This window comes from Colletotrichum scovillei (assembly GCF_011075155.1).
Source record: "Colletotrichum scovillei strain TJNH1 chromosome Unknown Contig00010, whole genome shotgun sequence".
Lineage (NCBI taxonomy): Eukaryota > Fungi > Ascomycota > Sordariomycetes > Glomerellales > Glomerellaceae > Colletotrichum > Colletotrichum scovillei.
In genome coordinates, this window is record NW_023336268.1 from 4,145,729 (window position 1) to 4,160,389 (window position 14,661).

Genomic DNA, 14,661 nt, shown 5'->3' on the forward strand with positions numbered 1-14,661 from the left:
CGGGCTACTATTACGGATACGTATGCATACGGTAGCCAAGTATGGATACCTTGCTTTGTATGGAGAGGTTAGCTCAGAACTAACGGGCTGGCAGGGCAGAAGCCAGAGGGCAGAAGTCGGTCGGAAAGCAGAATTGCGTCCGTCAAAGGAAAGGAAACAGGGGAGCCCGCTGTGACAACAAGCTGGAGCTGCAGACGTTGCTGATCTGAGCTGGCGGCACACTCAGTCTCTATAGCAGAGGTCAGTGGCCGAGGGGGAATGTAACTCTCCTGAGAACCCAAACCAGGGAGAGGCGCTTTTGGTTGCACACCATGGCACTGTCGACCTGTCATTGGGGGCCCTGTTCTTCCCCTGGGCAATATTCCGTCCACCTTGTTACAACCGTACCGTACCATCGTCCATACGACTCTCGCGTACTTCATACGCACTGCGTACTGTAGAGTGCTGGAGCAAGATTCCCGTTGTCAGTGGTGGAGAAGAGCCTCGAGACTCGGAGGACCCCTGCCAACGGTGGCTGTCGCAGAAAGCGTGACAGTGAGGGGATGTGAAGCTGGCTTGGCTCGTCCGCCGTCCAGGATACGCCCGGGATCTTGGTGATACAGCATCGAGTATCGGGGAGTCGGGCCAGCTGGATCGGTGACCTGCCACTAGCAGTAGCAACTAAGCATCTCTGACTGGCTTTCTGCCATGCCGCTGGTTGGCCTTTTGCATCTAGCCCCCCCATGATTTGGTTCATTGTTGTGTACCCTTCAGCTGGACCCGAGTCTAGGGACGGGGGCTGCTGACGGGCGGACGCTTATACTGCTGGACGGTGATGGGATCGACTCTGGAAGACGACATCGAGCAGAAAGACCAACACAATGGCGGTGGGATGCCGTTGTCTCTGTCCGCATTCATCATATGGGACTCTGGGGCTCTGGGTTCTGGAATCTGATTGAGACGGCGCGGAGGAGTCGGCAAAGTTGAGTTTCGACGGCAGAAACCACGAAGACCCACACAGTACAAGATATAAAGTACCGTAAAAAGTCCTGAGGTGTCCGTACCTACAGCTAGCGCTGCCGTATTTGGACGGTTTCACTGCACACTCAAAATTCGCAGCCATTCAGGTCTGGACGGCTACTTCCGGAACGGACGCCGGTGTTGTCTTGGCACGATACGTACTCTTCTAGGGCACAATTCTCTCTCGTCACCTAGGTGCCTGCCTACCTTACAGATCTAAGGAGTACCTTAGTACATTTTGGCAGAGTCAGAAACTCGCTGGTGCTCTTTTCTCGAACACTTGAGCCTCTTCCTCATAGTCTATGTTAGACTTCAAGCTCAAGTTTGCCTTGCTATCAAAGTGAGGCAGGCACCTTTGAAGACACAGCACAGAACGTCCGTACATGATGTCGACTTCCGCTTGAAGGAACAACTCAGCGTCCCCTTGGCCCCTCGATGATCTTCCAAATTCCCACGAGACGACGGCGTGAAGCCGAGACAGTATACTGAGACATTGGCAAAGTGTCCCGTATTCCTCCTGCTTGAGGAAACATGTGCCAGCAAGACAGCTTGTTGGTGACTTAGATGCAGGAAACAGGTGAGCGGCGCGGCCCCCAAAAGAAGAGCAACAACCAAGACAAGATAAAACAAGACAAAGCTGGGCCATGAGTATCTGTTTCGAGCGCATGACTGGCGGGAAAAGCAAACATGCCCTGAATGGATCCCCCAAATGCACATCACCCTCTGCCCTGTCTTGTCTGACTCTGACTCTCTAGTCTCGAGTCTCCTGTCTCTACTATCTGCGCATGGACGGCTTTGATAGACTCGACCACAACCGTAAGGATACCTATTTTGTCAGCCAACCTACCAATCTGACATTTCCGGATCGGACCGTTGGCAAACCTTCTGCCCCAACGCAAGTTGCAACTATCGTCTCGTCGGTGCAGAAATACTGCATCCGCCCACTAGCAAAAAGTGAAAATCGCGTCACGCCAAGCCGTTGACAGAAATCCCGTCATCTCAGACAACCAACAACAGTCGACAAGTTCAAACTCGAACCCACAATCCAATCCAACGGACCAACGCACAGTTACAACTTATCCAGCCTAGTTGACTCGACTCGGACAAACAAAGTGAGGTGTCACTGCACTGTCTCCCGCTCACGGACCTCGTACGGCGGCCGCTGTGAAGCACAGTCAAAGTCTTGTTTCTTTTGCTTCCATTCTCCGCTCCGATCCATCGACCGATGTATCCCCAAGGTATGCTACCGTATGACAAGACAAGACAAGAGTTCCGACTGTAGACAACATGTTACGATCGCCAGTGGAAGCTAAGCTACCTTTCACGCTAGAAGCCCCCATCAGCTGCAGATAGAGTGGCATGGAAGGAATCCTGCACTGAACCATTCCCTGTCAGCTGGCTAGGTCAACAAGACCATCACGCCAGCCAGTGCGTCCGATGCTTTGCGCAGCCTCAATGTCTCATTCACAGACTCACAGTCGACCACTTCTTGGGACCCCCTCATCCCCTCTTGGTGCGACGACGGCGGCGATGGATTACGGAAACCTTCCTTGGCCATCCAATTGTATCTTGATTACCATTGACCCAGTGATCCAACAACGTTGCCTGTCACTTGCCCATCAACCCCTTCTGACATCTATCGTATGGCGCGGCACAATCATCAGAGCCTGATCAGTTCAGACGCACAGTCGAACAAGATCAAGACGACAACGGCTTCCAGTCTTTCAACGGACTTCTGTGTACATCATAGCGGAACCGCGCCGGGTGCTCCGATACTTTGCTCGCCTCCCCAGCAAAGCGCAGGATCTATCAAAGGCTGTGAAGGCATATTGGGTCAGGCCAGCAGCGAAACCTACATGGGAGCCCCTCTCTCCAAATCATCCTATCCCGAGCTACAAGTGTCGTTTCCACCCATTACTGAGGCTTTATCAGGCCGACGCTGGCAAATGAACACGTTCGTCAGGCCAGGCCGGAAGAGATTCAACCACACGCCCAGTATCAAAGGCTTCCGCAGCCAGCCCAGGCCTCCAAGGCCCCTTGACTATCTTCGCAGTCTCCGGAAATAGCCAGGCATGGTCGGTCGATCACAGCGAACCGCGCTGCTTCTCTCAGATCTCCAGATTTCGTTCTGACGGCAGCGCGGGGCCTACCACTCGTACCTAGCACGCCCACACCACCACCCGATGCATTCAAGTCCACCCTGAAGCGGCACAGAGGTGTGTGAGGATACATCCTCGATTCGGCTCCAGAACCCTACCCTGGGCTCACGCATTAGGAGATGGCAAAGGTGGACTGCATGTTACCAGTCATTTATGACAACGTCCCAGCCTCCTCTTCAATTGTGGGGTCACCAAAGTCGTCGTGCGTGGTGCGACTTGAGTATCCATGTGAATGGATGTACTAAACCAAAACCAACGGCTCCAGCGTATCAAGCTCGACCGATACCTCGCATATACTGCGTAATGTCTTGTACAGTGTATCTGTGCCAGGGATACATGCTATCTACATGTTGTGAACCATTGAGAGGGGCTTAACAGCAGCAGCACAAGACATCCCCATGTACAGGAAAGCCTATCCGTTGCGGATATAAGCTGGATCATCCAAGAACTTACTCGACGAATAAATCTTGAGTTTAAGCAAGTCATCCCACTTATCTTACTCGCGGCTCCGGGATTTCGCATTGCACAGACCGCGTCTACTTATCTTTTCAGGCCGGCCGAATGCTGTCATCTCTCAGGCGTCTCTCCGCCATCCACGCATAGACAATCGATGAGGCAGCAGGCTATACTCCTCGCCGGCTTGTGTAACAAACTCCTCGCTTTTTGTCTCAACTTCTCGAAAGCCGCTGACCAAGCCTACTTCATACGCTCGTCGTCGGTTGAGTTCACGGTCAGGCTGCTTAGCCGGAAAACAAGGGAACCTTGCTTTGCCAAGGTAAATAAACTCACGATCAATTGACGACAACGAGGGATGAGGTAATCTGCAAAGTCAAGACGCAACGAGCTTTCAACGTTAGATGGGACTTTGCCATATCCCAGTCTCGTTGAATAAGCAGCTCCATCGGCCGAGTGGTTCAGTGCTTCTTCCATGGTTTGCTATTGACTACCGGTACAGCCCTAGGTCGTGCTTCGTCCCATTAGTAAATCATGCCGCATGATGCTCTTCAAACCACGTCTATCGGGAGACGGGATCTCTAGAACGCGCCGTCGGACCTTTCCAATGTTCCTCGCATTCTCGCACACCTACTTGGGCCTTTGTCCGTTTTTTCTGTATCATTCTGGTTTCTTCACTGGAAGTGCCACGGCGCGGATATTCAAACTACTCCATCTAGCTCTTTACATCTCTCGCACACCGGCTTGTGTACCCAAATCCGCAATAAAATAACAAGGGATGTCTACTCATTGAAATTATTTGTCACCTCTTTCTATGGGTAAGAGCGCCCCGAAACGCATCGGTGGTCTACCCGAGGTAAGACCCGCCAATACGGCTCCGGGCATCGGTCGTGTGTTACTGCATACAGCAACGAAAAGCCGACGGCATGGTACACACAAACACTTTACAAGACAAGGCTATGTTTCTCGTTTTGCAAAACACTATCGCCCCCAATTCTCGATGCCTGTATCCGTGTATGCCGTCTGCCGCCGCCGATCTACTATCTGAGGATACCATATGTGGGTAAGCTTACGGGGTAGATCCTTTCCCACCCCCTACCCCAAACTTCAAGGTTTGGACCCAAATCGATGGGACAGGAACATGAACTACTTACTCGTCTCCCGGAGCTCCGCGACGCCATCTTGCCGAGGCAAATCACACAAACACAAACAACGAAATGCCGCTTCAGCTCAACGATGGCAAATTCAAGTAGGGTTCCAAACAGATTGATAGTAGATCTAGCCGCTGGGGCTGGAGGCGGGATGGTGTGTCTGTATGTGTGCGCGTGTGTGGCAAGCCAGTGCCGTTGAATCTTTTTCCCCTCCTCGTCTCACAACTTCATCTCTTCAATGCCTCGGCCGAAGACAGGTAGTGGGAGGGATTTCAGGGAATCCAAGACAATTCACTTCCGCCCCTCTCTCCTGATGAACACGTGGTGACCTGGCGTGCCTGGAAATTAATTAACATGGTAGGTTAGTGGATGATTGGAGTTGCTCAATATCCATAAGGTGGTGATGATGATGATGACTCTTGTATCGCCTCGGCATCTTCCATCTACTGTGCACTTGATGGTCAGGGAAACCATTCCACGACGAGAGGGGCGCAAATCTCCCCGAGAACAAGAAATCTTGTCTTCCCACCGCCGTTTCTAATTGACGACAATGTGGTTCATGGAATAATACCAACGATTCGACGAACCCCACCGTCATACAGCTCATGCGTGCCAATGTTCCTCGCCTTTGAGTCTCCCTCCATCTTTGAGAAAATAAACAAGAAAGACCCGACTAAATCCAGAACAGGGGATGCAATCACGCAATGTACGAAGAGAGAGAAAAAGAACAACGGCCGTGTAGCACCAATTCTAGCTTCCATGCAATGTGATGCGATGCGATCGCCGAGGTTGATCGTCGGGTTACCCGCCGCTCCTCTTGCCAAGTTGCTGCTCCTCACAGCCACGGCCCTGGTCCTGGGCCCTTGGGGCCCCTGTCTCTACGGATCTTCGTGCCCTTTGATTCCCGTCCCGAAGTCCCGGCTGCGGATACAACAAAGAAAGCGTAGTAAGGTTAATAGCAGAGATGGACAGATGCACCTACTATTGACCTCCCATTTTAGACGACGGGATCTTTCTCCCTTCCAAACCATGTTCTCGGGGCTTCAAGCACGGGAACATCTGTCGCCCAAAAGTTACGAATCGGCCGTGCAGCGATGACCATTCGCCCCGGGGGGTTTCCCCGTCCAGTCTCCTACCGGTTTCCTTGGGTGAATCGACCTCCCTCGTGTCTGAGTCCCTCAGCACCCAAGTCCTCCTGTACCATGTATCCAGTCCCAGTAGTGTAAAAAAAACCTGTTCAGTCCTGCACGGCGAGGGGAGGGAAGGGCAGCACACGGGGAGGGTCCTTTCTTCCGGATCCCGGGATGAGAAGCTATCTCAGTTTGGAAATGCTTGCGGACTACATACGACCACCTGCACCTGCAGCACTGCAGCCGCATCCCACCCACCGACCATCTCAACTCCCGACGCTGCCAAATGTACGCCATGGCGGGCTTTTCTGCTCTGGGGGTAGGCCTGAGCAGACTCTGCCAACGTGCCTGTTAAGCCTCCAAGCAAGTACGTTGTATGTTGATGCGCGTCACTTTTCGATCTGGGTCATTGTAGTCTCACCGTTGCTGTATCCGTAACTCTTCATACTATCAGCTCAACGGTACGGCAAACTCTAAAGCGGGGAGAAGGAAGACTGCGCTTCTTGGGAAAAAACTGGTATCTTTTCAATCCTCCAAAGCATGACTGGAATCCTAGTCCTTCCCATCACCCCATGACATGTCTATACTCTGTTTTTTTTTCTAGTTATCCAGCCCAGGTGGTATTTTGAGCCCACCTCAAAACCCATCCAATCACTCTCGGCTCGGCCAGATCATTGGACGCCCGTCCTTCAACTGCTAGCCAGATGGCCGGGTCGAGACGGGGCACATGTTTGCACATACTGTGTAGTCATTGCCGGATAATGGTGCATTTCCATCCCCAAGGTAGGTTCCCGTTGGTTTCTCAGCCCTCGAAAAGGCCGGCCACTCCCTCCAAAGCGTCTGGTGTGGCACGTCCCCCATCAGCAACCCCACCGCCCCGAGTTCTCGACTCGTTGGCCGGTGTCATGAACTCCTGAGCCATCTTGCTCCGATTTGACCTCTTGCTGCGCCCGAAGCCGCTGTTCTTGGGGAGCTTTCCCATCTCGGCAATACTGACTCCTTTGAGGTCCTTGAGCAAGTCAAGCACGAGTGCTCTCTGCTGCCGCGTGTGTGAGGCTGGCTTGGCCACAAAGTCATTGAGTCTGTCAAGGTCTGCTTGCCTGATGTTAGGCAGAGACATGAGGATGTCGCGCGGGGTGCTGGTGACAGGGCTATAGTAAACCACTATGGCAGCGATCAGAGACGCCAAGTCTTTTTGTAGATCTACAAAGTAGGGCTCGTGGAAGGAGGTAATGCAAGCCCGGAGCACGTCCGAGGCTATGTATTCCCTGATGGCAGTAGCTGCTTCCGCAGACACTGGCGAGGTATCGAGGTAAGGGTCCCTGCTGGACGGTGCTGCCTCAGCACCATCTTGGGGTAAAGACTTCGGCGACAATGGCTCAGCCACGGTGAAGTCTGGAACGATGGAACGGAACACTCGCAGAATTATGCTGCAGCAACGGGTGTCTCGCATGCGGATGGCGTGCGTGCAGAAGAGGAGCAATGGCTCAACTACGGTCGACTGCATCAGGCAAAACTTCCTAAGTGATGGATACTTCCGTGATTGCTCTTGACCGTTCTGAGATCTCAAAGGCGGGGGGTCTAGATTTCCATGTCAGCTTAGTCGCCATATAGACCGTCTCTCCAAAAACCTCGAACCAGCACTGCCATCCCCACCAGCGTCTGCTCCCAGCCGAGGCACACGGGGAAATGACGAGGATGAGGAGCGGGGTAGCAGACGGATACTCTACTACAGGGCGACCCTAAGGGATCCTAGAGTAGGAAATGGTTGGAGGGAGACTGCGACAATCTAACCGAGGAAGATAGAAGAGATGGGCGAGGATTGAGTCTGGGAAGAAAAGAGAGGAAAAATCACTTACTCCTTTTCGTAGGGTCCAAGAAATCCGCCACCATAATGACTGCGGTGTAGGTGACTTGGCGCAAGATACTCTCTGATTTCATTTCCTCCGTCAGAGCATCGGCAGCTGCCTGTATCGCCTGCTGACGTTCCAAGTTCTCCCATTCGGCATTGATCTTGGCGTCCATTTGCTGAAAACAGGCAGCTAGAAGTGGAGGTAGGAAATGCTCTCGCTGCTCGAGGGGACAATCATCCACAAGATACCTGACGAGGTTGAGCAGATTAATTTGCTGATGTGCTGACAGGTGAAATGAGTTTTGGAAGAGTGCCTGTGCAAGCGGACCGGGCAGTTCGCTGAAGCCGTAAAACTGCATCTCCAAACGACTCATGCAGTAGATGATCGCGTAGCAAGTTTCCCTTACAAACCTTACGGTTCCGCGGATCGTCGATGCAAGACCTTCGAGTGTGTTCTTCTTATCCATGACCCTTGCGTAGAACTCATCTTTGCTGCCCTCTGAAATGCCTGCTTGCCAGAAACGGTCACTGAGCACATTGCCAACAACAGACTTCATCTCGTTGGGCAGTTCTGTCCAATTATCCGGGTTGTGGGAGGCGTGGGCATGGCTACAACGCTTGTCAGTCCACGAACACCACGAGTGATCAAGCGGAATTTACCTGAGGAACTGCAAAAGATCCGGAAGGATCAGCGGAAAGCTGTCATTCCACAGCTGATACGAGATCTGGAATGGCGTTGACGTCTTCTCAAGCTTCTCGACAGAGAATGATAAGAAAGACTTGGTAGGGCGGAGTGGCAACATCTGTAGACAAGTAAGCATAACACCACATTGGACGTGTCTTGGCTCTACCAACCTTTTGCCTTTCCTCCAATTCAGCCTGCAGAGCCAAACCCTCCGCATCCAACTCGCAGGAACCCCATTCCTTGACTTCATGTACGCGATGGCTCACCAGGTACCTCTTTGCCTTGTCCAAGTCCATCAATTCACAAAAGCCAGAGTACGATGACAATGCGTTCTTCAGCTCTTGGTTCTGCCATGAGGATGTGACAGGCTTGATGAATTGCTGGAGTCGTTCAACCTGTTTGGCCGGATCGATGTTGGATGCTCGGTGAATGATGATGAAAAGGAAGCTTTGATAAGCGATTTGGCGTTTCTCATCCAGAGTACCAGACGAGATCATGTCGTTGACCTTTGCCTCGATTTGGTCATAAACCGCGAGCAAATGGTCAGGAACCTTGGACGCTAGCCTCTGCAACTCTACCATGCTCTCAGACTGGAAGTCCTTGATCGCTTCATTGAAAGCGCGATGTTCCGGCTGGGGCGCCGGCCAGGTCATCAAAATGTGCTCGAGAACCTTGAGCATGAAGCCTGGGTTCTTGTCAAGTGCAGTTGTTGAGAAGGCGACCAACAGCTGTAAAACTCTTTTGCGAATCAGAGGATCCTCGAACTTCATCTCCAGAAGTTTGGTGCACCACGACTCCAAATCCCTCTCTAGTGCAGCACGCTGTTGCTCCTAGAAGCAAGTCAGCATTGATTCGAATATCAGAGTCTTCATCACCTACGTAGTCTGGTAAGCTCTGCTGGGTGGTGCTTGCTCTCCATTTCATGTAGCCCTTGAGTGCGGCTTCGATGACTGTGAACTGAGCATCGACACGAAGAACAGGCATAGAGTGTTTGAAATACGTCGCGACTGGAAGGTCAGTTTTTGCTCATTGGCTTCCGCTCAGGGATTGTCTGTCAACTCACCATCCATTGGGGGGCTCTCGTCATACAGATGCTGCAAAACGTGTTCCGCTTGACCAAGAACGTGGTATACTGCGTCGGATAGCTTGAGCTGGACGATGGTCTCAATGACTTGAGTGCTGTATCTTCGGTAGTTGCCGAGAAACGCGTGACGCTCGGGAACGGTGTCAGTATCCTCCATGAGGAACATAAAGGTCTGGTCTTGGGTGTCTTCAGGCAAATTCTCGTAGCGTATCAGGCGAGAGCCGCATACTTCAAGAAGAGGCCCAACGAGATGGCTGTTGGCTGGGCTTTGTCCAATCAGCCTGTTGTTGAGGAGACGTGTCCAGGTTGCCAGGACTGGAATCGCGACGATGAGACTCTGGCTCTGAACGGTAAGTAGCAGCAGGTTGAGGAAACCGCTGACATCCGAGTTTGTAGATATGGCAGAGAACCGCCGGTCGAGGTAGTTGCCGAGAAGGGACAGCATCTGCTAGCAATTAGTAACTTGGCGCGCTCCCTACACCATGATAGACGCACCTCTGAGAACTTTTTGCCGAATTGGTACTTGTCCTCGTCAATGTCCTCCACATCCACAGCAGACCACTGAAAGAGCCTCTTCAGGAGGTCTACTTGGCTAGCATCATACATGGGCGCGACAAGGTCCTTGAACTCTTGTTCTGAGAAATTGGAACGGGAGTAGAGTGCGTGCAGAGCTTCCAGCGAGGCCTAGTCGACGTTAGCTTTTGGCCCCTTTTCAACGGCCGAACGAGCACAAGACGGACTGCTTGGTACCTTTTGAATGGACACCTCGGGAGTGGCAAGAGCCCTGCACATGACCGGAATGCAGTTTGCAACGGCAACAGACTTTGGGATGGCCCATGGCATGAGGGAATAGAACACAGTCAAGGACTTCACGGCGCAGGAGCGGATTTGGTCGTTGTTTGGTGCGTCACCGTCGAGACATTGACTGAGAAACTCGGATACCCTGCTTAGCCAACCTTCTTCCCCAGAGCGCACTTCGGGGCCTGCAACTCTGTTGGGGAATGCCTCTCTGAGAACCGAAGCTGGAGTAAAGACTTCGACGCAGCTTCTGCTGAGGACGCCTTCGCGCATTGCAACAACAGCATCGTCGCCATTGAAGACCTCGTCGGACAGGGTCTCAAGCACGAAAAGGACGAGCTCTTTGTGGACAGGAGAATCAGGGATCTGCCAAATTCGTACCAAGAGCTCGTCCATATCCATCCACTCGGCGCCCCAGCATCTCTTTGCGACTTCTACCCACAGCTGAGCTGTCTTGTTCCTAATATATAGCGGGTCTTCCTTTGACAGGGTACGGCAGAGCTCCATAACCCATTCGCGCAGCATGGTAGACTGCTGCTCGTTGTATTCGGCCCATTTCTGCTTGATTGCGTATTCGAGCAAAGAGAGGGCATAGTGGCGCACGACGGGGGACTGCGACTTGTTGGATGCAAGGGTGAATCCGTGGAAGGGGGCCTCGTCTATGCCCTTGATATTCTCGAGGAAAAGCTGTGCGTCTCGGCGGGACTCGTTGGAGGAGTAAGGACTGTGTATGACCTCGAGGGCCTGGTGGATCTGGGAGATGATGTCGGGGTTTCCACCGTTGGTGGAAGTAGCGTTCTGAGCCATGCCGGCTGCGCCATTGGGCGTCCGGCTGTCCATGATAGGTTCTGTCGGTCGCAGTACACCGCAAAAGTGTCCAGCTATGGAAGCTGCTTGTCCAGCAGGTGACTTAATACTGGTTCATTCGTCGGGAGGTGGATTCGAGGGAACTCGACGGTGAGAGGAGCAGATAGGAGGAAAGATCGGAGTGCAAGCTCGGTGAGGAATGCTGCCCAAGAAGTCGAGATTAGAGTTAGCCACGGCTGCCGTCAAATGGGAAAGAAGGGAAAAAGGATAAGATTGCACTGGAAAGTGCATTATAGAACATGCATGTGCTGCGGTGCAAGGACGTACCGGAAGCTACGTACCTGCCACAAGATCTTGGTCAAGAATTATCAAGGTCGTTTGTTCTGACCTTGATGCGGTGTCGAGTGCAAGAAGGATATGCAAGACAAAGCTGAGCAGCGGAAAGTTTGTCGAGGGGGCAATAGGGAAGGAAGCAGAGAGATTAGACTGGGATTGGGTAAGAGGAGGTACGCAGACGCAAAAGCGAGTGTCGATCTTGAGAGCTTCGCGGAAATGGTATCCGTGTAGCAGCCGTGACAGAGGCAGAAGCTAAAGGACTAGCAACAGCAGCAGTAGCAAGAAGCAATATTGAATTGCATCGTCAGAGGCGGACAGAAAGTAAAGCTTAAAGGTGGGAATTGGCGCGGCGTTAAGGCAGGCAGGTGGTGAGGTGAGCCCAAGGTGTGAGGTGACCCACGCCCACGCCCCAGGTACCTCAGGTCCGACGCGCTCAGCAGTCCCACCCACCGCAGGGCAAGGTTCCATGTGGTTGCTGTCGGGTGCCCTGCTGCTTGCTGTGATGCGCTGTCCCCGGTGCTGTGCTGTTCGGGCCGGGGGGTGACCGTGTACCTGGGGCTGGGCCATCTCAGACTCACCTCACAGGTCCCAGGTCTGTACCTGACTTACTACCTGACGCAATGGAACCCTGCTTTGCCCTGCCTTGAGCCTTTACTTGACCGACTTGGAGGCAGGCAATAAAGCAGGAGACCACACGTCGTGATGCACACAGGACGGTTCTTCTCTTGCATCATTCATTCCTCCATTTCTCCAACCTCAAGTGAGGTATTGCATTCCAAAGAGCCCCCCCAATTATCTTCAAGTCTCATGTCACAAGTGTCCATGTGTTGTGAGTCGGACGAAAACATGGGAAATGCGGAGAGAACCTGTCACCCCACCTCAACTCACATCACCTCGCCTAGGCAGATGCGTTCTCGTGAATCTATATTGTTTAATTTCGGCATCTTCATACCTTGCCATGCTACCGGGTAGGCTGTAGCCAACTTAGCCTTGGTATGTGCATGCCTACCGTACCCAGGGAAATACCCCGCCATTTGGCAATCGAATACCTCTCCCCATGTTTTTAGGAAGTGGCTATCATCCAATGGCCGGAAAAGATGCATGAGGACCCCTTGACGCCGCAATGCGGTATCTGACACGTCTGTTTATAGAGTACGCAAGTTGCTTCAATGATGGAACCGCCTCATCGGAAATCACATCGGCCTAACAGTGCGAGTATGCATGGAAACTACGGGCAAATTCTGTCTCCAACATGGCAAACCCCTTGTCTAAGGCACTTGATCTTAAGCACAAACACCATCCCCCTGTTTGTCCCAGACATACCTAGTACGTCAAGCCGGCAATTGGTGTTGGAAGAAAAGACCAAGCATCAAAACTAGGCTGTCGCTTCTGCTTGCTTTGTATTCTTCCCCCTTGACCTAGGCTAGTTCTACCTCCCACAGGCACAAAAGCTTGTCGTAGAAGCTCGTCGATACACACTCAAGACGCTTGCTCTCCGGTGCCGGCACAAAATCGCTTCCGTAGTTCATACTCTTGTGTTCCTCGAATTGGGCCAGGACAGTCACGGCCCAGTCTTCGCCGCTTAGCGGCCCTTCGAGTTCGACGACTCTGGCGCCAGCATGCATGCACGATGCCAGGACGCGCAGGCGGCATCGATCAGCATTGCTTTTCATGTCGATCAACTTGAGCCTCCACACACCACCTCCTAGGTTCTCCTCTGCGAGACATCTGACCTTCCGCATACCGTACGTCTCGTGCGGCGGTTGTACTGAAAACACTCGTATTGTGTCGTCATAACTACCCGTAACTAGTAGTCTTGCGTTGTCTGCAAGAGTGAGTGGTATAGGGAGGATAGCCGTCACGCCGGCACCGTGGTCAGGGATGTTAAGGGGCGCATATAGAGCCTCGATACCCGCATCCTCGTTGCGAGAACACGATGTGTAGCGCAATGCCGAGTCATCTCCTCCGGAATAGAGGATGAATGGCGTGGTTTGGTCAGGTGGCGAGAAAGCGACTGTCCAGGCCTCGAGAGAATGTGTAATAATAGCTTCCGAGTCCTCTTCATTTACAATCTCCCATGAATCGCCGAGTTTTACAATGCGCACCTCCCCGGACGAGGTTGTCAACGCAATAGAGGCGGCATTGTTCGGGTCCCAAACCCCAGAGAGGAAGAGAACGCCTTCAGGTACATCGGAGATTCTGCTCGTGGCCAAATGCTTCAACGGCTCTGCGTCGTCGGTGTCCGGAGCCAAGTTGAAGATGGAAAGTGTTCCCGTGCTCGAAACTACAGCCAAGATGTCCTCCCGCCCAGACGATGAGCAGAAGTGCAGATCAAGAATTGCTGAAGGGTGCAAGAGTGTTTGCACATGTTGACTATGAATGAGTAAGTCAAACAGGAAAGAGGACAATCCTTCTTGGTACGCAAGTGCCAGACTTACACAAGACCGTCAACGAGCCGATATACGATCAAGCTACCGTTCCGGTTTTGAGGCTTCTTGGGAACAGCAACATCTGCGTTTCCAAACGACTCAGTATTCGCCTCCTCTTCTTTGACCAAGTTGTAGGTGCCGACTACGAAATAAGACGGATGTATTGAGCAGAATTCTATGCAGCTTGGGGGCAAGTCGAGGATGAGAGACTGCTTCGAAGTAATGGTTGGGGCTGAGTCACCCATTGTGGGTTGTGTGAGAGTTGTCTTCTCTTTTGGGGCCGGAAAGAAAAACTTCCAAACCCCAGCTTTCGAGTATTTGACGAAAGGTATTGCTAAATGCGGGGTGTCTCACCGAACTATGCTGTCTCGTCTCGGGTCTTCTATGATGGAATGGCTAGGTAGTTTTGGAGTCCGGGGAAGACGTGTGGGGGAAGTCGAATTTGAGATTTGACGTGTGGTGCTTAGATTCTGCACTCGCCAAAGAGTTCCGGGAGGGTTATCGGCCCCGGCGCAGGCGGAAGGATCCCGCAACCCCCGACCCCGGGATTGACAGCCGCTAATCGGTTCGGAAGTTGTAGTACTTTCCAAAAACAACGGGGTGTCTGTAGCATCCCCTTGTTCCTTCATTTCAATGGATTTAAACTTTATCAACACGTTATCCCCCGCCCGCACATCTACATAAGAGGATGACGTTACCCTCACATTGTCGATACTGAGGTACTTGTTTTTACAACAGTCGATGGTCATTGTTCTTTACTGGGGTGGTGCTTTCTTTT

The 14,661-nt window shown here is 52.4% G+C and overlaps 2 protein-coding genes across 2 annotated transcripts; both read right to left on the reverse strand.

Moving 5' to 3' along the window:
- Positions 1-6,245: 6,245 nt before the first annotated feature.
- On the reverse strand, positions 6,246-11,768 carry HER10_EVM0012740 (uncharacterized protein). The gene is made up of 8 exons (XM_035482126.1): positions 10,264-11,768; positions 10,009-10,197; positions 9,493-9,958; positions 9,309-9,436; positions 8,600-9,259; positions 8,405-8,547; positions 7,752-8,353; positions 6,246-7,473 (listed from the first exon to the last, which is right to left on the reverse strand). The coding sequence occupies exons 1-8, from the start codon at positions 11,149-11,151 to the stop codon at positions 6,695-6,697; spliced, it is 3,855 nt and encodes a 1,284-aa protein (XP_035328636.1). The 5' UTR covers positions 11,152-11,768; the 3' UTR covers positions 6,246-6,694.
- Positions 11,769-12,614: 846 nt separating this feature from the next.
- HER10_EVM0006384 (uncharacterized protein) lies at positions 12,615-14,145 on the reverse strand. The gene is made up of 2 exons (XM_035475970.1): positions 13,893-14,145; positions 12,615-13,827 (listed from the first exon to the last, which is right to left on the reverse strand). The coding sequence occupies exons 1-2, from the start codon at positions 14,126-14,128 to the stop codon at positions 12,873-12,875; spliced, it is 1,191 nt and encodes a 396-aa protein (XP_035328087.1). The 5' UTR covers positions 14,129-14,145; the 3' UTR covers positions 12,615-12,872.
- Positions 14,146-14,661: the final 516 nt, after the last annotated feature.